Source organism: Peromyscus leucopus, chromosome 18, assembly GCF_004664715.2.
Source record: "Peromyscus leucopus breed LL Stock chromosome 18, UCI_PerLeu_2.1, whole genome shotgun sequence".
NCBI lineage: Eukaryota > Metazoa > Chordata > Mammalia > Rodentia > Cricetidae > Peromyscus > Peromyscus leucopus.
The window spans coordinates 43,791,390-43,814,315 of NC_051078.1; the positions used below are offsets into that span (position 1 = coordinate 43,791,390).

At 50.6% G+C, this 22,926-nt stretch overlaps 1 protein-coding gene and 1 pseudogene across 1 annotated transcript; both read left to right on the forward strand.

The window, feature by feature from the left end:
• The first annotated feature begins 2,786 nt into the window (after positions 1 to 2,786).
• LOC119086208 lies at positions 2,787 to 3,355 on the forward strand (annotated as a pseudogene).
• An 11,207-nt stretch (positions 3,356 to 14,562) lies between these two features.
• On the forward strand, positions 14,563 to 20,822 carry LOC114688875. The gene is given in 5 exon segments (XM_028863359.2): positions 14,563 to 15,694; positions 15,697 to 16,122; positions 16,125 to 16,908; positions 16,910 to 18,267; positions 18,270 to 20,822. Coding segments are annotated over 5 exon segments (5,217 nt in total). The 5' UTR covers positions 14,563 to 15,477; the 3' UTR covers positions 20,702 to 20,822.
• Positions 20,823 to 22,926: the final 2,104 nt, after the last annotated feature.

Below are 22,926 nucleotides of genomic sequence, written 5' to 3' on the forward strand. Positions count from 1 at the left end.
GACCCCTCTGGGACCAATTTACAAAGATTCTGGCTGGGCTGGAATGAATTCAGAACACTGCTTCCTGCACAGGCATGAAAGAGGCCACCTAGGATCTTGGCGACCAACATCGCCAGACCCAAACACTGGCCTTAGCATTGCAATCCAAGACGGCTGCCCTGACTGAGGATTTCTCACAGGCCCTGGCAACCCAGAGTCAGGGTACATCAAAGCCTGTGACACAGGAGGCCTGCTTCAGATGTGGACAGGAGGGGTATTTTAAATGAGTGTGTCCTCTACAACAGCCTCCTGCCAGCCAACAAAAGGCTTTAGGTTGGCCAGGGTAAATAACGTCACCTACCACTATCTTTCCTAGGTGCAAAAAGGGTATCATTGGAAATAACACCGCAGGTCAAAATTCAACATAGATGGGAAACCTTTAAACTAAATAAGGGGCAAGCTCCAGCCCCATTAGCCAAAGGAAGAATTCCCTCTGGGGAGGCAGGTGTGGCCCCGCAGAATGGCCCATGCCAACTGAACCGTTCCTTTGGTCCCAGTGTGTGGGGCAGACATGGGCTGCAAAGAGGGTGCCCAGAAAAATTCAGATAAATAGAGCTTAAGCTTTAAGGTGTTTATGCAGAGAGTGGATACAAAAGGTGAGAAAGAAAGTTAGCTCAAGTTATTTATGCTAAGATAATATAGTAAAAAAACGAGAGATAGTGTCAGGACATAAACAACTTGTAAATAGGGAGCCCTTTAAAATGACTGGTTTGTTCCTTCACCCCCTCCTAGGGTTTGGAGGTTTTCTGGTATAAAAGAAGCTTACTGCCTATCAATAAGTGAGTTCTTGCTTGACTTGAGACCCCATTGCATCTGATTGTCTCCGGGTAAGAGGGAGGCTGGGAAATGGGCGAGCGGTGCACACTTGCCTTTCCTCGGTCCCAGGCCACCTCTTCACAGGTGACCTAAGTTCCCGGTGGGGCAGGTCCCCACAGCTGGCGCCCTAAACATGGGGCTTGAAGTACTTTGGCCGAGGCCAAACCATCTTCCAGGGTAAGTGAAACCCTCAGTATGGTTAATGCTATTTTTCAAAAAAATCCCCAAGAGCCAGGGGAAGCCAGAGAAGGCAAAGAGGACCACAGGAGGGTGAAGAGACCAAGTTTAAAGTCACCCCGCCCTGCGCCTTATGATCCATATGCCCCGAAGGAGCAGGGCCCCCGCCTTATATCCTTGAAACAGGGGAATGCTCCTTGCCATATACTACCCTCTAGAAGAGACCTGTGTGACTGGGGTACCCATGACTGACTGGCCATCAGCCAGGGATCGGGGAGCTGGTGGCACAGGGCCCAAAGAACAGACCCTCCAGGCATTTCCCATTAATCTGGCCCCTGGCCCTAATAGGCCACAAGAATGGTACCCATGGGAGGCTAAAGACATTAAGGAACTCCGCAAGGCAGTGGCAGAGGATGGGCCGAATGTCCCCTGGTCTCAGACCCTACTGCAAGATATTACATATAATCCTTGTGATCCCAAGGATTGGCTGGACCTGGCTAAGACTGTCTTCTCATGCACCCAATATATAAAATGGTGTGGCCACTATAAGGAGGAATGTAGAGTTCAAGCAGAGGCCAATCGAGCTGCTCAGCCCGAGATCCTGATTACTTATGGCATGTTGGCAAGAACTGCTGACGGGTACTCTACTGGGGTCCAGCAGGCCACGGTCCCAGTGCCATACCGAGACCAGGTGCAACAGGCAGGACTAGCAGCCTGGGGTAAGCTAGACGAAAGACCTACAGAATTCCCCATAGCTGGAGTGAGTTCCGACCCTGCCAGGGATCAGCACAACATAAAGAAATGTTGGCAGTTATCACAGCCCTTCAAAACGTTCAGGGGCCTTTCAATCTACTCATTTCTCACCCTTTGGCAAACTGTAGTACATTTTTGTATCAACAGACACCTTTTCAGGGGCCTGCTGGGCCACAGCCCACACAGAAGAAAGGATCAAACTTGCATATTCCCATTTCCTTCAATGTTTTGCTACTCTGTGCCTGCCCTCACAAATTAAAAGAGATAGTGGACCTTGCTTCACCAGCAGGGCCATGACAGAGTTCTTTGAGCAAAGGCATATGAAACACAACACAGGAATCCCCCACAATCCACAAGGGCAGGCAATCATTGAAAGAAACCACCAATGCCTTAAAGAACAGCTTTTTAAAACAAAAAGGAATAGTAACCCCCATAGTCAATTACAACAGGCCTTATTCACTACTAATATTTTGAATCTATCCAAAGGAGCGAATGAAACCAGATTTCAAAAACATTGGGTCAATCAAACCCCAACTTTCAGAATCAAGTACAATGGAAGGACCCTCTAACACATCAGTGGGGGGGGGGACCAGATCCCTTGCTTACTATGGGGAGGGGGTATGGTTGAGTCTTCCCCTTTGGAGAACCAACCACAATCTGGCTACCAGCCAGAAATCTAAAACTTCTTCCCACCCCTCCACAACAAAAAGATGCCCAAGGTAAGGTTGACTAACAAGGGAAAAATAACATAGGTTTGTCAACCCTTCCTAAAGGCACCCCCTTTTACAAACACAGGGAGTTAACCCAGAGCCAAATATCATCTGATCAATAGCAGTTAGCACCCATATTCAGTTATTCTGCACACTGAGGCCATCACACTCTGGCCTCAGGGCTACAAGGACACTCGCATCGGGACCCAATCAGGGCCTTCTGCTCCCCAGCCACTCCTTCATGCCCCTTGTGGGGCAGGAGCTCTGGAGTGACAGTCCCTACAAAAAATGATGACAGAATACAGGCTTGCGGTGGTGGATGCTGGAGGTGTGGGACAGAGTGCCCTGACCATCCAGCTGATCCACAATCATTTTGTGGACCCCACCATAGAGGATGTCTATTGGAAACAGGTGGTCATTGATGGGGAGGCATGTCTGCTGGACATCCTAGACACAGCGGGTTGGGAAGAATGTGGTGCTGTGAGGGACCAATGCATCCACACGGGGGAGGGAGGGTTTCCTCTGTGTGTTTGTCATCAACAGCACCAAGTCCTTTAACAACATCCATCAGTGCAGGGAGCAGATCAAATGGATAAAGGACTCGGATGATGTGCCAATGGTGCCGGTGGGGAACAAGTGTGACCTAGCTGCTCGTACTGTTAAGTCTTGGCAGGCCCAGGACCTTGCCTGGAGTTATGGCATCCTCTACATCGAAACATTAGCCAGGACCTGGCAGGCAGGGTGTGAAGGATGCCTTCTACACACTTGTACATGAGATTTGGAAACACAAACTACAGGAGCTAAACCCTCCTGATAAGAATGGCCCTGGCTACATGAGCTGCAAGTGTGTGCTATTATGACATCAGATGGCGGTACTCCAGCTGATGGTGGTCTTGCTCTCTGGCTCCTGCTACAGCCCAGAGATCTCGTTCAAACAACACCACTGCCCCCACATCCTTCTGCCTCGCTATTTTCCCTGCAGCAGTCTCTGACAACACCCCAGGAGAACTCTACCACCTGCTTCCAGTATCCGCTACTTCCCAGGGCCCCACTACTGTCTCTTCAATATCCTGGGAGCCTGGAGACAATGGTGACTCTACTGAGATGGCCTTTGGTGTGGCCACACCCCACCTCAAGAGACCAACCTGCTCTTCCTCTGCAGCCCGCGCATGCACGCACAACCAATGATGAAAGCAATGTCCAGTGCACCAGGGCTGGGGCTAAAACTTTCTTTGCTGCTGCTGCTGAGGGAAGCCCCACTGGACCTCTACTTCTCAATGGATGCATACTAAGAAAGGCTGTATGTGGACCAGCCAGATGACATACCTCTGCTCTGTGCTCCTGAAGAAGTGCCCAGCTTTCACTTGGGCCAGCATCTTTCCGCACACGGCTGCATGAGGACATCCATGATGACACTACCTTCTCTACCTCAACCAAAAACTTGGACCACAGTTCCTGGGAACCGCTCAACATTTGCAATGATAGCTTCCCTTTGCTTACATCTTCCTCCAGGTCTTCCTTGAGTCCGCAATCCAGTGGAAGGACAGATGTCATTGGACAGGCTGTGCCTGTGTGTACTTCTCCTTCATCAAAGACTCCTTCCCAGCATGTAGCTCCCTCCCAGCTTAAAGGTGAGCACTCACTGAGCCCTGAACTGGGAGAGGTATGTGCAGGAGACACCTGGAGCCCTGAGGATCCACCGCCCCACTCGCGCCATGGAGCAAGTGTGTGTGGGCTGTGCTCCCGGCTGCTGGACAACATAGAGACAGTGCCTAAGGCCCCGCTGCAGCCGCTACTGCTGCTGCTGCTGGCACTGTGCTACAGCCTGGCCCCGCTGTGGCTTCACTGCTCCTGCTGTTTGCCAACCGCCAATATGTGCCCCTTGTGGATTCAGGTGGAGTGAAGCTGGAGTCCATCATTGTGACCAGCGGCCTGGAGGATGCTGTCAACTTCCAGTTCTCCAAGGGTGCTGTGTACTGGACAGATGTGATCGAAGAGGCCATCAACCAGACCTACCTAAACCAGACTGGAGCTGCTACACAGAGCTTCGTCATCTCCTGCCTCATGTCACCAGATGAACTGGCCTGTGACTGGGTTGGCAAGAAGCTGTACTGAACAGACTCAGAGACCCTTGTGAAAGGAAATAAAGTGGCACCTTGATCAGAATCTAGACTTGGTGTGTTTTCCTTTGTATCTCCTGTCCCTACATTCCCTCCTTAGGGTGGTCGAGAACCCGTTGTAGCTCTGCAGGAGGGGCACCGCTCTATCCACGCCAGCCATAAGTGGACAGGGGAGAAGAAAAAGGAGATCCTCAGTGCCCTCTACTCACCCATGGACATTCAGGTGCTGATCCAGGAGCGGGAGCCTCCCTGCCACACTCGATGTGAGGAGGACAATGGTGGCTGCTCCCACCTGTGCCTGCTGTCCCCGAGGAAACTCGTGCGCCTGCCCTACTGGTGTGCAGTTGCAAGACAATGGCAAGACGTGTAAGGCAGGGCTGAGGAAGTACTGCTGCTGGCCCGGAGGACGGACCTGAGGAGGATCTCTCTGGAGACACCTGACCGCACAGATATAGTGCTGCAGTTGGTTGACATCCGGCATGCCATTGCTATCGACTATGACCTGATGGAGGGCTACATGTACTGGACAGATGATGAGGTGCGGGCTACCCGCAGGGCGTATCTGGATGGGTCAGGCGCACAAACACTTGTGAAGACTGAGATCAATGATCCTGATGGCATTGCTGTGGATTGGGTCACCCGAAACCTCTACTGGACGGATACAGGCATGAACTGAATTGAGGTGACTCGCCTCAATAGCACCTCCAGAAAGATCCTGGTGTCTGAGGACCTGGTATCTGGGACATGCTGACCTTTCGTTGACCTTGGGTGCTTGTTAAACAATTCTGTTTGCTCCTCCTTGTGAACGGGTATATTAAGATGGGGAAGAAAAAAATAAAAGGGTCCTGATGCTCACAACTAAACTGGTATGTGCTGCGTTCATCCCAAATTCCCCTGCCAGATTTTGGGATCAATTGCCTTGCAGGCTTGGCAGAGTCCTTGTCTGACATGGCTCCTGCCGCATCTGATTGTCTAATGAGAAAAAGGAAGGCCGGGGAACAGGAAAGCCGGGGCCCACACTTACTCTCCTCTCCACGGTTCAGGTCTCCCTTCTCAAGAGACCTAAGTTCCCAGTGGGGCAGGAGCCCACAGATTGTGCCAACTTTGCCTTCTCTATCCCCTCCCTCCATTTCTGCCAACCTGACCAGAGATTTGAATGGACTGTAATACCCCAGGGAATGGCTAATAGCCCAAATTCTGGCAACAATACCTGGCCACCCTGTTAGGACCCCTGCTAAGAAAGACAATAGGCCTTGCTTCGTCAGTAAAACCAAGACAGAATTGTTTGAACAATGGCACATAGATCATACTATGGGAATTCCCTACAACCCACAAGGACCCCACCATAGAGGACTCCTATCGGAAACAGGTGGTCATTGATGGGGAGACATGTCCGCTGGACATCTTAGACACAGCAGGTCGAGGGGAGTACAGTGCCATGTGGGACCAGAACATGGGCACACGGAAGGGTTTCCTCGGTGTGTCTGCCATCAACAACACCCAGTCCTTTGAAGACATCCATCAGTACAGGGAGCAGATCAAGTGGGTGAAGGACTCAGACGATGTGGCAATGGTGCTGGTGGGGAACTAATTTGACCAGGCTGCTTGTACTGTTGAGTCTTGATAAGCCCAGGACCCTGCCCACAGCTATGGCATCCCCAACACTGAAACATCAGCCAAGACCCAACAGATTGTGGAGGATGCTTTCTGCACACTAGTACGTGAGATTCAGCAGCACAAACTGCAGAAGCTAAACACTCCAGTGAGAGTGGACCGGGCTGCATGAGCTGCAATTGTGTGCTATCCTGACGCCAGTTGGCAGTACTCCAGCTGGTGGTCGTCCTGCTTTTCCTGGCTCTGCTTGCAGCCCAGAGGGACCCACACCAACCTCAGCAGGTGACCTGGGCAGTGATCAGTGCTGACAATGGAAATATCTTCAACAGAACCAGGAGTGAGACTGTCCCTGAAACCTGGTGGCCTGAGATTTTCTTGGATCTTTGTGACCTTTGTCCATGTTATCTATCAGTACATATTCCTCTCTAATTTTTGCCTCTGCCCCTTCAGGTGAGAAGGTTAAGGATGTGAAGAATCATTGTCTTCATGCTTTTGTAAATGGGTGTGGCAAAATGCATACAGATTGATAATGGTACCGCTTACAACAGTATAGAGGGGGATTTAAAATTCTGTCAAGATTTTTTTTAATGTTAATAAGACTAGTATTCCCTATAATCCTCAAGGACAGGACACAGTAGAGTGCTGCCATCTTCCCTTAAAAATGTACTTTGATAAAGTAAAAAGGGGGAGCCGACGGACTCATCTTTCCTCTCTACATTCTACTCTTTTCCTTGTTTTAGATGTTTAAAAAAATTTAACGGTGGATTCTGCTGGAACATCCACTGCAGACAGGAACTGGAGGGTGCCTGTTGCAAATCATCCTCTGGTTCGATGGAAGGATCTTTCTACATGCACTTGGAAGGGACCAGATCCGGTGATGGTATGGGCCCGAGTCTGTTTGTGTAGCAAGAACTGGCCCCTGCACACAGGAGAGCCCCAACCCTCTCCACAGGCGAGGGTGAACTGTCCCTGAGGGTATGGACTGACCAGATCAGCTATCACCCAGGCCCAAAGCTGGGCCTTCGGTTGGTTCACCCCACCATCTATCCTATCTACAAGCTGCCAGAGCTTGTGAAAGAACTGGTCCTGTAGAACAATTACCTACAGGATGTCCAAGACTTGGGATGGCCACAAGATATCCCAGAAGAGTTCTAGTGAGGCTCTGGAGAGGACGACATACCAGAATTCAAATAAAACATTTGTAAATTTAACTATGCAGCTTTCTCATGCCATACAAGCCATTAATGATACTAGAATTATTCCAGCATTTCAGATATTGGATGGTGGGACAGGTGGCCCTGGGTACCTAGAGTTTAAGTGCCTTGCCCACAGTCAAGACAAATCTTTGTCACCCGACAGTCCAACAGCCGCTCAGACCCAACCAAGTAAACACAGAGACTTACATTGCTTACAAACTGTATGGCCTTGGCAGGCTTCCTGCTATCTGTTCTTATAGCTTAAATTAACCCATTTCTACGAATCTATACCCTGCCACGTGGCTCATGGCTTACCGGCATCTTTTCATGCTGCTTGTCCTGGCAGCACCTGGCAGTGACTCCTTCTGCCTTCTTGTTCTTTTTTTTTGGTTAGTCAGTCCTGTTAGTCCTGCCTATACTTGCTGCCTAGCCATAGCCAATCAGTGTTTTATTTATTGACCAATCAGAGCAACTTGACATACACACCATCCCACAGCACAGCCAAGTGCAGACCATTTCAGACACCTGCACTCAGGCCGTAGTCCTAATAATCCTCTATATGGACCTGTTGGTTAAAGCCACGAGGAACCCGAGAACGGGCTCCCACAGGACATACAGAACATTCCACAGCACTTCCCCTTTTTGTTTTCAAAAAAGAAGGTTTTAACCTTAACAAATTAAAATCACATATAATTTCGGAATTTAGGCGTAGCTTCTCTTACTACTTCCTGCTGGAGGGGGGTGCAGTATTTTATGGGGATACAAAGAAAATTTTAGGATTATGTAATAGTCCATGAGGCTGTATTGTCTGAGCCAGTTGCCTTCAAACCATTCTGGATGTTGGATCATCTGGGCCATGGTGTCATCGGAGACCTTTCAGGGAGTCTTGGCTGGTCAAACCTGATGTATCTTAATCTGGAACAAATCCATCGCCTCTGGCTTTCTGTGGGAAAAAAAGCAGAGTCTCCTTTCCAAAACAACACATCCTTAGACATAAATTTCAAAATTGAAATACCTTTAAAAATACACATTAATTTAACTGAGCAGTCTTCACAATCCAATGTTTTTCTGCAGTTAAAAATGCCAGGGAGCACATCAAATGGATAAAGGACTCAGATGATGTGCCAATGGTGCCAGTGGGGAACAAGTGTGACCTAGCTGCTCGTACTGTTAAGTCTTGGCAGGCCCAGGACCTTGCCTGGAGTTATGGCATCCTCTACATTGAAACATCAGCCAGGACCCGGCAGGCAGGGTGTGAAGGATGCCTTCTACACACTTGTACATGAGATTCGGCAACACAAACTACAGGAGCTAAACCCTCCTGATAAGAGTGGTCCTGGCTACATGAGCTGCAAGTGTGTGCTATTGTGACATCAGATGGCGGTACTCCAGCTGATGGTGGTCTTGCTCTCTGGCTCCTGCTACAGCCCAGAGATCTTGTTCTCACAACACCACTGCCCCCACATCCTTCTGCCTCCCTATCTTCCCTATAGCAGCCTCTGACAACACCCCAGGAGAACTCTACCACCTGCTTCCAGTATCCGCTACCACTTCCCAGGGCCCCAGTACTGTCTCCTCAATATCCTGGGAGCCTGGAGACAATGGTGACTCTACTGAGATGGCCTTTGGTGTGGCCGCACCACACTGCCACAGACCAACCTGCTCTTCCTCTGCAGCCCTCACATGCACGCACAACCAATGGTGAAAGCAATGTCCAGTGCACCGGGGCTGGAGCTGAAACTTTCTTTGCTGCTGCAGTTTTTGAGGGAAGCCCCACTGGACCTCTACTTCTCAGTGGATGCATACTAAGAAAGGCTGTATGTGGACCAGCCAGATGACATACCTCTGCTCTATGCTCCTGAAGAAGTCCCCAGCTTTCACTTGGGCCAGCATCTTTCCGCACACGGCTGCATGAGGACATCCATGATGACACTACCTTCTCTACCTCAACCAAAAACTTGGACCACAGTTCCTGGGAACCGCTCAACATTTGCAATGTTAGCTTCCCTTTGCTTACATCTTCCTCCAGGTCTTCCTGGGGTCTGCAACCGAGCAGGAGGACAGATGTCATTGGACAGGCTGCACCTGTTTGTACTTCTCCTTCATCAAAGACTCCTTACAAGTGTGTAGCTCCCTCACAGCTTAAAGGTGAGCACTCACTGAGCCCTGAACTGGGAAAAGTGTGTGCAGGAGACACCTGGAGCCCTGAGGAACCACCGCCGCCCCACAGGCCATGGAGCCCAAATGAGTGCATGGTGCTCCCGGCCGCTGGACAACATAGAGACAGTGCAGACTAAGGCTCCGCTGCAGCCGCTGGCGCTGTGCTGCAGCCTGGCCCCCACCGCGGCCTCACCGCTCCTGCTGTTTGCCAACCGCCGGGGTGTGCGCCTTGTGGATGTAGATGGAGTGAAGCTGGAGTCAGGTATTGTAGCCAGCGGTCTAGAGGATACAGCCACTGTCAACTTCCAGTTCTCCAAGGGTGCTGTGTAATGGACAGATGTGAGCGAGGAGGCCATTAAACAGACCTACCTAAACCAAACTGGAGCTGCTACACAGAGCTTCGTCATCTCTTGCCTCATGACTGGGTTGGCAAGAAGCTGTACTGGACAACGTGGCCAATCTCAATGGAATGTCCCTTATGGCTCTCTTCTGGCAGGCCCTAGAACAGCCAAGGGCCATTGTCCTGGATCCTGCATATGGGTACATATACTGGACTGAGTGGGGAAAGCACCCCGAATTGAGCGGACGGGGACGGATGGCAGTACCCGGAAGATTACTGTGGACTCCGACATTTACTGGCCCACTGGGCTGACCATCCACATCAAGGAAGAAAAGCTGTACTGGGCTGATGCCCAGCTCAGCTTCATCCATCGTGCCAACCTGGACGGCTCCTTCCGGCAGAACGTGGCAGAGGGCAGCCTCACCCCTTTGCCCTGACACTCTCTGGGGACACACTCTATGGACAGACTGACAGACACGCTCTATCCATGCCTGCCATAAGTGGACAGGGGAGAAGAAAAAGGAGATCCTCTTCACAGGTGACCTAAGTTCCCCGTGGGCCAGGACCCCACAATAGTTGGTAGAAGGATCTACTTCCTGTAGGATACAGGTCCGTGCTCTGGAGGGAGGACTCTGGGACATGGAGTATTGGGTGTAGGTAATGCTCAATCTCTTGAAATGGTTGCTCTCCTCAAATGGACCAGCTCGAAGGGGGAACAGGACAAGATACTCCCCCTGGTGGCGGAGACTCTTACTGCCAACTTACTGGGTCAGGATATGTTGTCCCAAATGGATGCAGCACTCACCACCAACCACCAAGCTTTCTGTATTATGGAGGAAGAGGCCCAAGGAAGGGGATGCGGAGCAGAGGAGATAAAAGGAGAGGACTTCTTCCCCACTAAAAATGATCCCAGAATTCCACTTGGGTTTACCCCCAATCCTAGAGGCCACTGCCTCCTGTCAGGTACCTCCTATTAGGTGGAGGCTGGGACACCAACTATGGGTAGACCACTTGCTAAACCTAAATGAGGCCATCATTGTCTGGTTAAGGAACAATCAGATCTTGGACTTGTGCATTCTTGCCCCGAGTCCCTGGAAAAACCTGTCTTTATTATAAAAAAAAAAATTCAGGAGCCTGGTGCATGTAACAAGACCCATGGAAAGTAAATGAGAGGACGGAGCTGGTAGGCACCCCCTTGAGGGGTCTGCCCTGGGTCCAAGTAATACTCTCAGAATATACCCTGGTGGTGATTGATGTTAAGGACTGTTTCTTTTCTATTCCCCGCTGTCCAGATGATTGTTGTGAGAAGGCCTATGGAGCCAGGTGCCAGTAAAGCTGGCCCCCAGGGAAAGTGTGGAAACTTTAAAAACAAATCGTATACAAAAAGATATGACTGGAGCTTCAGGTCAAGAAAATGATGTTGCCAGGCAGTGTTGGCACACGCCTTTAATCCCAATCTTGTTTTCTTTATGCTTTAAAAAGAGATTGTTTTTAAATAAATGAATCCTTGCCTGACTTGGCTCGCTGTTGCATCTGTTTGTCTCCTGAAAAAAAGGGGGGCTAGGGAGCATGGTTCCAGGTCTCCCTTCACAGGGGATCCAAGTTCCTGGAGGGGGAGGACCTCACACCTGGCGCTCCTAATGTGGGGCCTATAGTACTTCAGCCAAGGCCAAGTGCTCTTCCAGGGTAAGTGAGACCCTCAGTATGGATAATGCAATCTCGTCAAAGGAAAAGCCAGCTCTCAAGACCCTGCACTAAATGCTCAGGACAAGGAGGCTTGAAGTATATGAACTCAATTCCATCGCTACTTGGGAAACTATCATTCTTCTAACCCCCACCCCCGGGTTCCGAGTGCTAATCTCTTTTCTTGGAGCACAGGAAAAGAGTGGAAAGATTGGCCAGAGGAAGGAAAAAACATTTTGATATAGTACCACTATGGTGGTATTCTGTTTCTACTGAAATGTGATCTTAATTACATGTTAATAAATAAAGTTGCCCGGGGGTCAGAGCTATTAGAGCCATAGCAAGAGCGTGGCAGTGGTGGCGCATGCCTTTAATCCCAGTGCTTGGTAGACAGAGCTAGATAGATCTCTGTGTGTTCAGGGATACAGCCAGCATTGGAGACATATGCCTTTAAGACCTGGAGGGCGGTACTTACAGGCAGTGACAAGGCAGTCACGTGTTTGGGTTTACAACAAATGAGAAGACAGAACAGAAAGACTACAGACACACACAAACACAGGAAGTAGGTCTCTTTTTGGAGAGGTAGGAGCACCGCAAGAGGCAGGATAAGACTTTAGCTCTGAGCACTGACCTCTTGGCTTTCTCTTTTACATTGGTTCTGTGTTTCTTATTTAATAAGACGGTTGGTTACATCTACATCTGGTGCCCAATGTGAGAAGAATCCATTAAAAACCGCTTGGATTGGCAGCAGGTACGGTTTCCCACAAGGGCCGGCTCCCTAGCCTGGGTCCAGGTCTGCTTGGCCTGAGGCCGGACTAACTGTGTGCTACTTGATTAAAGCCGGTGCTACAAACAACTCAGGCCTGCCCTGCCGAACAGGGCCCCGTCTGTAAAGTCAACTGCACGTGGTCGGAGCTTAAGGAAGCCAGAGCCAAGCCCTGACTCAGCTCAATACGGAACACCTGGCTGGATTTAAGCTTAAGCCAGCTATGCTTTCTTGTGCGCTCTCTCTCTCTCTCTCTCTCTCTCTCTCTCTCTCTCTCTCTCTCTCTCTCTCTCTCCCTCCCTCCCTCCCTCCCTCCCTCCTCACACTTCGGACACTAGATGGCTGTTTTGAAATTTCCTAGGATTTCTACTATTCTACGCAGATTTGGTAAGTCACAACAAATCAGATATTTTAAAGGAAATTATTTAAAAGAATTTTTTCCACATTAAAAAAAATGGTTTTATATGTACATTGGAAGAAAATTGGGTTTTCTTTGAAATTTTAGGCAGTCTGACAATGGAACAACTATATGAGAAGATTAGTATTGCTGGAATTATGCAGTTTATCACTATGCTTATCCTCATTTTACTATTTAAAAAGATAGTCAATTTAAGTGCCAGGATGACAGCTTTAGAAAAACGTGTTAAACCTGTGAAATTCAGGCAGAAGAAATTAACAGTGAAGTTCTTCCAAGTTTGGATCATAAGGTTACAGAAAGAAAGCCTGTTTTCACAAGTCACCCTTAATTTATCCTGTAACCGTACATCAGTTGCCAGATCAAATGACGACACAAAATATCTGGGCTCCAATTGAAAAGTTGGATTTAAAAAGGTTTAAGGAGGCAATAGTATCTTATGGCATGCATTCTCCATATGTAAAGCAAATGTTAAACTCTTGGTCAACACATAATAGGATTGTACCACAGGACTGGTGGGAGCTGGCACAAGCTGTTCTGGAACCCAGCCAGAGATTACAGTGGCTAACATGGTTCAAGGATGAAGATAAAAACATAGAAAAACAATGGAGGAATAAAGCAATATGAGTTTGCAAGGATCAGCTTATTGTAGAAGGCCAATATGCTTCAGTAAAAACACAATGTTTATATGATGTCCAAACCCTAATTTTATGCCGAATGGCAGCCTTGAATGCATGGGACAGAGTTGAGGAACCAGAAAAAAAACCCTGAGTCACTTACAAAGGTTATGCAAGGCCCAAAAGAATGTTTCACAGATTTTTTTTTACAAAGACTGGCTTCAGCAGTAAAGAGAATGGTCTCAAATTCAGAGGCTAGTAAGATAAAAATTGAATCTTTGGCCTTTGAGAATGTGAATGCAGCATGCAAAAGAATAATCAGACCGTTAAAGGCAAGATCTGCACCTTTGGAAGATTGGATTAGAGACACAGTGAATGTTGAGGCTCATGAGCATGATGATATGTGGGTAGGAGAAGCTATTTCAAAAGGTTTGAGGAATGTTAGATGTTTTGGATGTGGAAAGCAAGGACGTTTGAAAAGGGACTGTAAACAGGTCATTCTTAGAAACAATGTATCTTCAAGGAACAATGGCAACAGAATGCCCCTTCCTTCTGGAGTATGCAGAAGGTGTGTTAAGGGAAAACACTGGACCAATGAATGTAGATCAGCAAAGGACAGACAGGGTACTCCTTTGCCTCAGTCTTTGGGAAACTCCCAGAGGGGCCTCATGCAGGCCCCCATAGCAAATCCAGTTCAAACCTTTCCTGCAGCCGTAGAGGAAACTCCTGCTCAGAGCAATTAAATAACCAAATGCCTATTGGAATAAATCATGCTGGTCAGGATGATGAAACAGAGAGAATAGAAAATTCAGGAGAAAACATAAAGAAAAATTTTTGGCAAACTTCTATTAATGAACAAAGACCAAAATTAACGATAAAAATAAATGGTGTTTTGATGTCTGGTCTGGAAGACACAGATGCGAACGTTACCATAACTGCACCAGAATTTTGGCATCCAACTTGGCCTCTTCAGGAGGTAAACATTCAACTGTTAGGAATTGGGACATTATCTCAGGTGAAACAAAGTGCAAGATGGCTCGAATGTACAGGTCCAGAAAGACAGAGAGGAAAATTAAAACCATATGTGGCTAACAGACCTTTGAACCTGTGGGGTCGAGACTTGTTGCAACAATGGAATATTCAGATTAACATCCCTCTGAAAGACCCCAGCATACTTGCTTAGCCTAACGCCATTTTGAGCAAGGCCTGAAAAGTACGGGGAAAGTTCAGGTAGAGGACATGGGCACAGGAACAAACAGGGTATCTGCGGTCGGCCACCTGGCCCCAGAACAGGGAACTAAAGGTCAGAAAAACAACTTGGAACCAAGTCAGCAGGCGTGTCGAGCTCGGGGAAAAACCACGAACTGTCCTGAGTTTGAACCTGGCCTCATATGAATCGTCCAATCAGAACCCTGTAAACCGAGCTTCTCATGCTTCTGCTGCCCGACCCTATAAAAACCCTCCACTCCAGCCCATCGGCGCGCCAGTCTCTTGAGCCTCTTGAGTGACTGTGTCGCCCCGGGTACCCGTGTTCCTGAATAAAGCCTCTTGCTGTTTACATCTGACTTATGGTCTCGGTGTGATCTCTGGGCGAGGGTCTCTCCAGAGGGAAGACTACCTTCGGGGGTCTTTCATTTGGGGGCTCGTCCGGGATCGGAGAACCCCCCGCCTCGGGACCACCGACGCACTGTCAGGAGGTAAGTTGGCCGGCCACTGTCTGTCTATATTGTCTCAGTCTGTTTACTTGTCTTTCGTTTTCGTCGGGCGTCCTAAGTCAGGTCTGAGTCGGTGGGGGCTGAAGGAGCTGACGAGCTCGGACTTCGCCCACCGAAACCCTGGAAGACGTTCCATGGGTATCTGAATCCCCTCTGGGGCACGGTTTTTCGGGGCCACCCCCGTATCAGAAGGATACGTGGTACTGGCAGGGGACAGAGAATTCAAACACTCCGCGTCCCCATCTGAGTTTTTGCTTTCGGTTTTACACCGGAGCCGCGCAGCGCAACTGTCTCTTATTTGTGTTGTCGGGTTGTTTTGTGTTCTTTGTCTAATCCTTCTCCATCCAGGAACTAATATGGGACAGACTGTCGTTACCCCCTTGAGCCTAACTACTGACCGTTGGTCGGACGTCAAAGGCCGGGGGAGCGATGAAGGTGTAGTCATCAAGAAAAATAAATGGATGACCCTCTGTGAGGCCGAATGGGTCATGATGGATGTAGGATGGCCACGGGAAGGGTCATTTAATCTCTCTCTCATTTCACAGGTTGAGGGGAAGGTGTTTGCCCCAGCCCCCATGGGCATCCAGACCAGGTTCCCTACATCGCCATTTGGAGATCCCTGGTTGAAAACCCATTCCCCTGGGTCAAGCCCTTCCGCCCACTACCTCTCACTCCCCAGCCTTCGGCGCCTCCTAACCCCCTTTCTTCTCTCTACCCAGTCCTTCCCCGCAGGGAGCCTTCCAAGCCCCCTGTCCTTCCCCCTGATCCTAATTCTCCTCTCATAGACCTTCTGACAGATGAACCGCCACCCTACCAGCCGACCCCCCCAGCGTCACCCGCGGCCCCGGCGGCTGCGCCTGCTGTGGCTCTAGTCGCGACGCCGGCTGCGACCTCCCCGGTGGCCGCGCCCCCTGTGATGACCCCGCTCGCTGAGGACTCGGAGGAAGAAGAAGAAACAGTCCAGTCCCCCATCGCGGGCCGCCTCAGGGGACGCCGAGCCGCCCCCCCCCCACTGAATCCAAAGCCTTCCCGCTTCGGGAAGGACCCAACCATCAGTTACAATATTGGCCCTTTTCTGCCTCAGACCTTTATAATTGGAAACAACATAATCCCCCTTTCTCCAGGGATCCTGTTGCCTTGACCGGCCTAATTGAGTCCATCCTAGTGACTCACAGGCCGACTTGGGACGACTGTCAGCAGCTCCTGCAGACCCTCTTAACAGTAGAGGAGAAGCAGAGAGTTTTCCTGGAGGCCCGGAAGCAGGTTCCGGGCGATGACGGGAGGCCAACCCAACTCCCAAATATCATCGATGCAGCTTTTCCCTTGACCCGCCCAGACTGGGACTTCAATACACCTGAAGGTAGGGAGCATCTACGTCTCTATCGCCAGTTGCTCTTAGCGGGTCTCCGAGCAGCCGCCAGAAGGCCTACCAATTTGGCTCAGGTAAGGAATGTGATGCAGGGAAAGGAAGAAACACCCACTGCATTTTTAGAGAGGCTGAAGGAGGCTTATAGGATGTACACTCCGTATGATCCAGAGGACCCAGGGCAAGCACCAGGTGTCATCCTGTCATTTATCTATCAGTCTAGCTCAGATATCAGAACCAAATTGCAGCGGTTGGAAGGTTTACAGGCGCTAGGTTTGCCAGACTTATTGAAGGAAGCAGAGAAAGTGTTCAATAAGAGAGAAACTCCTGAGGAGCGTGAGGAAAGGAGATGGCAGAAACAAGAGGAAAGGGACAAGAAACAGCATAGGGAGATGAAAAAGGTTTTGGCCGCCGTTATGTCTCAGGGACAGCAGAGAGGGAGATAGGTCGGGAGAGCGAAGGAGGCCACCCCTTGATAAAGATCAATGTGCTTACTGCAAGGAGAAGGGACACTGGGCCCGAGAGTGCCCCAAGAAACCACAAGGACCCCGCCGGCCCAAGCCCAAGACCGTGGACCTCCTTAGTCTGGAGGACTAGGGGAGTCGAGGCCAGGAGCCCCCCCCTGAGCCTAGGATAACCCTCAAGATCGGGTGGCAGCCCGTGACCTTCCTGGTTGATACTGGTGCCGAACATTCAGTCCTAACCCATGCCGGAGTGCCTCTTAGCCGGCATTCTGCACTGGTGCAGGGGGCAACTGGAAACAAGAGGTATTATTGGACTGCCGAGAGAAAAGTCCAACTGGCATCAGGGCAAGTAACTCACTCCTTTCTGCATATACCTGAATGCCCCCATCCGCTGTTAGGACGGGACCTATTAACCAAATTGAAGGTACAAATCGATTTTGATGAGAAGGGATCGAGGGTCATGGGTCCTAAAGGAGACCCCCTACAAATCCTTGCCCTCAGTTTAGAGGAAGAATACCGTTTGTTTGAGCCAGAACCCCCGGAGAAATCACCTGAGGAGCTACAGAACTGGCTGAGAGAGTTTCCTCAGGCCTGGGCAGAGACTGGGGGCTTGGGGCTGGCACGCGATCAGCCACCGCTGGTGATCTCACTAAAGGCCTCCGAGACTCCCGTTTCAATCAGACAATACCCAATGTCACGGGAAGCTCATGAGGGGATCAAGCCCCATATTCGAAGGCTCCTGGACCAAGGGGTGCTAAAGCCCTGCCAGTCCCCTTGGAACACCCCTCTCTTGCCTGTTAAGAAACCGGGGACAGGGGACTACAGGCCGGTCCAGGACTTGAGAGAGGTCAATAAGCGGGTGGAGGACATACACCCCACGGTGCCTAACCCCTATAACCTTCTGAGCACCCTCCCACCGACCCACGTCTGGTACACTATGCTAGACCTGAAGGATGCCTTCTTTTGTTTAAGACTGCACCCTCAAAGTCAAATGCTATTCGCTTTTGAATGGAGGGACCCAGAAAGAGGGCTCTCGGGACAATTAACCTGGACCCGGCTCCCTCAGGGCTTCAAAAATAGCCCAACCCTCTTTGATGAGGCCCTACATGCAGATCTGGCCGGATTCCAGGTCGAACACCCAACCCTGACTCTGCTCCAGTACGTGGATGATCTACTCCTGGCGGCCAGGAGTCGAACCGAGTGCCTGGAGGGCACTCGAGCCTTACTGGCCAGACTTGGACAAAAGGGCTATAGAGCCTTAGCCAAAAAGGCTCAAGTATGCCGAGACAAGGTTATCTACCTGGGCTACACCCTGAGCGGGGGCAAAGATGGTTAACAGGAGCAAGGAAGGAGACGATAATCTCCATCCCCCCTCCTCGGAACCCCCGCCAAGTTCGAGAGTTCCTGGGTACGGCTGGGTACTGCCGCCTTTGGATTCCTGGCTTTGCCGAACTGGCAGCCCCATTATACCCCCTCACTAAACCAGGGGCCATGTTCCAATGGGAGGAGAAGCATCAGAAAGCGTTCCAACAGATCAAGAAGGCCTTACTCGAGGCCCCGGCTCTGGGTCTGCCAGATCTAACCAAGCCCTTTGAGCTGTTTGTGGATGAGAACTCAGGTTTTGCCAAAGGGGTACTGGTGCAAAGACTGGGACCTTGGAGGAGACCTGTAGCGTACTTGTCCAAGAAATTGGACCCGGTGGTTACAGGATGGCCACCATGCCTTCGCATGGTGGCAGCCATTGCCGTATTACTCAAGGATGCCGGGAAGCTGACTCTGGGACAGCCGTTGACTGTGCTGGCCTCCCATGCAGTGGAGGCCTTGGTCCGACAACCACCGGACAGATGGCTTTCTAACGCCAGAATGACTTACTATCAGGCCTTACTACTGGACTCAGACCGGGTAAATTTTGGGCCGACAGTTTCCCTTAACCCTGCTACCTTGCTGCCACTGCCTAGCCCCTCCGAGGAGCATGACTGCCTCCAGATTCTAGCCAAAGCACATGGCACCTGCCCTGATCTGACAGATCAGCCGCTTAAGGATCCAGACGCTGTCTGGTACACAGATGGGAGCAGTTTCCTGGAGGAGGGGGAATGCAGAGCCGGGGCAGCGATAACCACCGAATCGGAAGTGGTATGGGCATCGTCACTCCCGCCCGGGACATCGGCCCAGCGCGCAGAACTGATTGCGCTCACCCAAGCTCTCCGGATGGCAGAAGGTAAGAAGCTCACAGTTTATACTGACAGCAGATATGCCTTTGCCACTGCGCATGTCCTCGGGGAAATTTACAGACGGAGAGGCCTGCTGACGTCCGCGGGTAAGGAAATCAAAAACAAAAAAGAGATCCTAGACCTCCTAAAGGCCCTGTTCCTCCCGCTCCAACTCAGTATTGTCCACTGCCCAGGGCATCAAAAGGATGACTCTGCGGTAGCCAGAGGGAATCGGCTGGCGGATCTGACTGCCCGAACAGTGGCTTCCCAGCCAGCAGGGAGCAGCCAGTTGATGGCCATACAAGAACCACAGCCTGAGAGAGACCCCGTGCCCTATAGCCCAGAAGACCATGAGGTAGCAAAGAAAATGGGGGCGGACTGGGAACAAGGAAGACAAGCATATATACTAGGGGACCGGATGGTCATGCCAACCTCCCATACCCGATATATGCTGAGATTCCTCCATGCATTGACCCATTTGAGCAAAAACAAGATGAAGACCCTATTGGACAGAGAAAACACCTGGGCAGTGCTGCTGAACCAGGATCAGGTACTCCAGCAGGTAACTTCTACCTGCCCAGCCTGTGCTCAAGTCAACGCAGGAAAGGTTCATCTAAACAAGGGGGCCCGCCAAAGAGGCCATCGTCCTGGTGTTCATTGGGAAATAGACTTTACAGAAGTAAAACCCGGACTCTACGGGTACTGGTACCTCCTGGTCTTCGTGGACACTATTTCCGGATGGATCGAGGCATTTCGAACCAAGAATGAGACGGCTAACGTGGTAACAAAGAAACTGTTGGAAGAAATCTTCCCCAGGTATGGGATGCCTCAAATATTGGGGTCGGATAACGGGCCTGCCTTCGTCTCTCAGGTAAGTCAGAAGGTGGCCAAACTATTGGGGGTTGATTGGAAACTCCATTGTGCATACCGCCCCCAGAGCTCAGGACAGGTAGAACGAGCTAATAGAACAATCAAGGAGACTTTAACCAAATTAACGCTTGCAACTGGCACTAGAGATTGGGTGCTCCTACTTCCCTTGGCTCTCTACCGAGCCCAAAATACTCCTGGCCCACACGGCCTAACCCCTTTTGAGATCATGTATGGGGCCCCACCTCCTGTTGTAAACTTTCTCCATCCTGATATTTCATCTTTTGCCACCACCCCTACTTTAGAGGCACATCTTCAAGCCCTCCAACTGGTGCAGAGGGAGATCTGGAAGCCCCTGGCCAAGGCTTATCAGGAGCAGCTAGACAAGCCGGTGGTGCCCCACCCCTTCCAGATCGGGGACTCCGTTTGGGTCCGACGACACCAGACCAAGAATCTGGAACCACGGTGGAAGGGGCCCTACACTGTCTTGCTGACCACCCCCACTGCACTCAAGGTCGACGGGATTGCTGCATGGATCCACGCCTCTCATGTGAAGGCTGCCAGGGAACCCGACCCAGCAGGATCCAGAAAGTCAACATGGACAGTGCGCCGCACACGAAACCCCCTAAAAATAAGGTTGGCCCGCGGCTCCTCTTCCTCCCCCTCCTCTTAATCTCTGCCTACCCCCAGGGGACTAGGGTGGCAGAGAGCCCGCACCTAGTTAAGAGGCTCACTTGGCAGGTCATCTCACAAACTGGGGAGACGGTTTGGCAAACGACCGCCCTTCACACCCCCTTTACATGGTAGCCTAACTTGCATCCAGATCTCTGCCAACTAGCAGCAGGGTCAGAGGACTGGGACATCCCTACCACTGACCCCATGAACCCCAGAGCACCAGACGTCTGTCAGGATGGTAAGGGAACTTGCAAATGTAGTGACGGGAGATACGGATGTGGTCACCCTGAAACCAGGGCAGCCCTGTCACAACTATCCTTCTACGTCTGCCCCCGGGATGGTAGGGACAGAAAGATGATTAGACAATGTGGGGGTTATGAAAGTTACTTCTGTAAAGCATGGGGATGTGAAACAACTGGTAATACCTATTGGAAGCCTTCATCCACTTGGGACCTCATTAGGGTAAAAAGGACTACCCAAGGAGAAAGCCACTCATGGTGTCCCCTTACCCAAGGACGTTGTTGGGGAACTGTCACGTCAGGAAGAGATAACACTTACTGGAAGGGGGGGGGGCCTGTGTAAATTTCACCCTGAATATATCTTTTACTCAGAAGGGAAGGGAGATAACACAAGACTGGATCAAAGGTAAAACATGGGGACTTAGACTTTACATGACGGGACGGGACCAGGGAGTCGTGTTTACGATTAAGCTTAAAATCACGGAGCGCTCCGCCTCTATAGGTCCCAACCAGGTTCTCTCTGACCAAAAGCGCCCCCTCTTTACCCGCTCCGGCACCCCCGAGGGCTACCCCCCGACCCAATTCAGCCATTCGCCCAAGCACGGCTCCGAATGCTACTGTAACCCCAGTCACCCTCCAGCCACCCAGGCCCGGTACGGGAGACCGGCTATTGAATCTTATAGAGGGCGCTTACTCAGCCCTCAATGTTACCAACCCAAATCGGACTCAGGAGTGCTGGTTATGCCTAGTCTCCACACCTCCCTATTATGAGGGGGTGGCCGTAGTCGGAAGCTTCACCAATTCTTCTTCACCCCCGTCAGGATGTGCCTCGACACCTCAGCATAAGCTCACAATCTCCGAGGTGTCAGGACAAGGACTATGTCTGGGGACAGTACCCTACACCCACCAACACCTGTGTAATCGCACCCAGGCTCTTGTTCCAGGACCCCACTATCTCATGGCTCCCAACGGGACTTACTGGGCCTGTAGCACTGGACTTACACCATGCCTCTCCCCCTCAATACTAGCCAACACGGCCGATTATTGTGTGCTCATAGAACTGTACCCCAAGATAGTCTACCATGCACCTGAAGATATCTATGCCCGATATGAAACAGGGGTCCCCCATATAAAAAGAGAGCCAGTCTCGCTAACCCTGGCCCTGATACTAGGTGGATTAACTATGGGAGGAGTTGCCGCCGGAATAGGCACAGGTACCACTGCCCTCATGGAAACCAACCAGTTCAGACAACTCCAGGTTGCCATGCATACCGATATCCAGGCACTGGAGGAATCCGTGAGTGCCTTGGAAAAGTCACTCACCTCCCTGTCTGAGGTAGTTCTGCAGAACCGGAGGGGATTAGACCTCCTCTTCCTGCAGGAGGGGGGGTTATGTGCCGCCCTTACAGAAGAATGTTGCTTCTATGCGGATCATACTGGGGTGGTGAGAGATAGCATGGCTAAATTAAGAAAGAGATTAGAACAAAGACAAAAACTCTTTGAAGAACAGCAGGGATGGTTTGAAGGATGGTTCGGAAGGTCCCCCTGGCTCACCACCCTCATCTCCACCCTTATAGGACCCCTTCTGATTTTATTGCTCCTTCTGACGCTCGGGCCCTGTATCCTAAACAGACTTGTCCAATTTATCAGGGAACGCGTTTCTACTGTTCAGAACTTGGTATTGACCCAACAATACCAACGACTCAACCAGGTGGAAATGGAGCCACATCCCTATTCTTCCCCATAAATGGAGGATTCCATTCCCTGAGATAAGAAAATGGGGGAATGAAAGACCCCAGCATACTTGCTTAGCCTAACGCCATTTTGAGCAAGGCCTGAAAAGTACGGGGAAAGTTCAGTTAGAGGACATGGGCACAGGAACAAACAGGGTATCTGCGGTCGGCCACCTGGCCCCAGAACAGGGAACTAAAAGGTCAGAAAAACAACTTGTACCCTAGATAAGAGCCAAGTCAGCAGGCGTGTC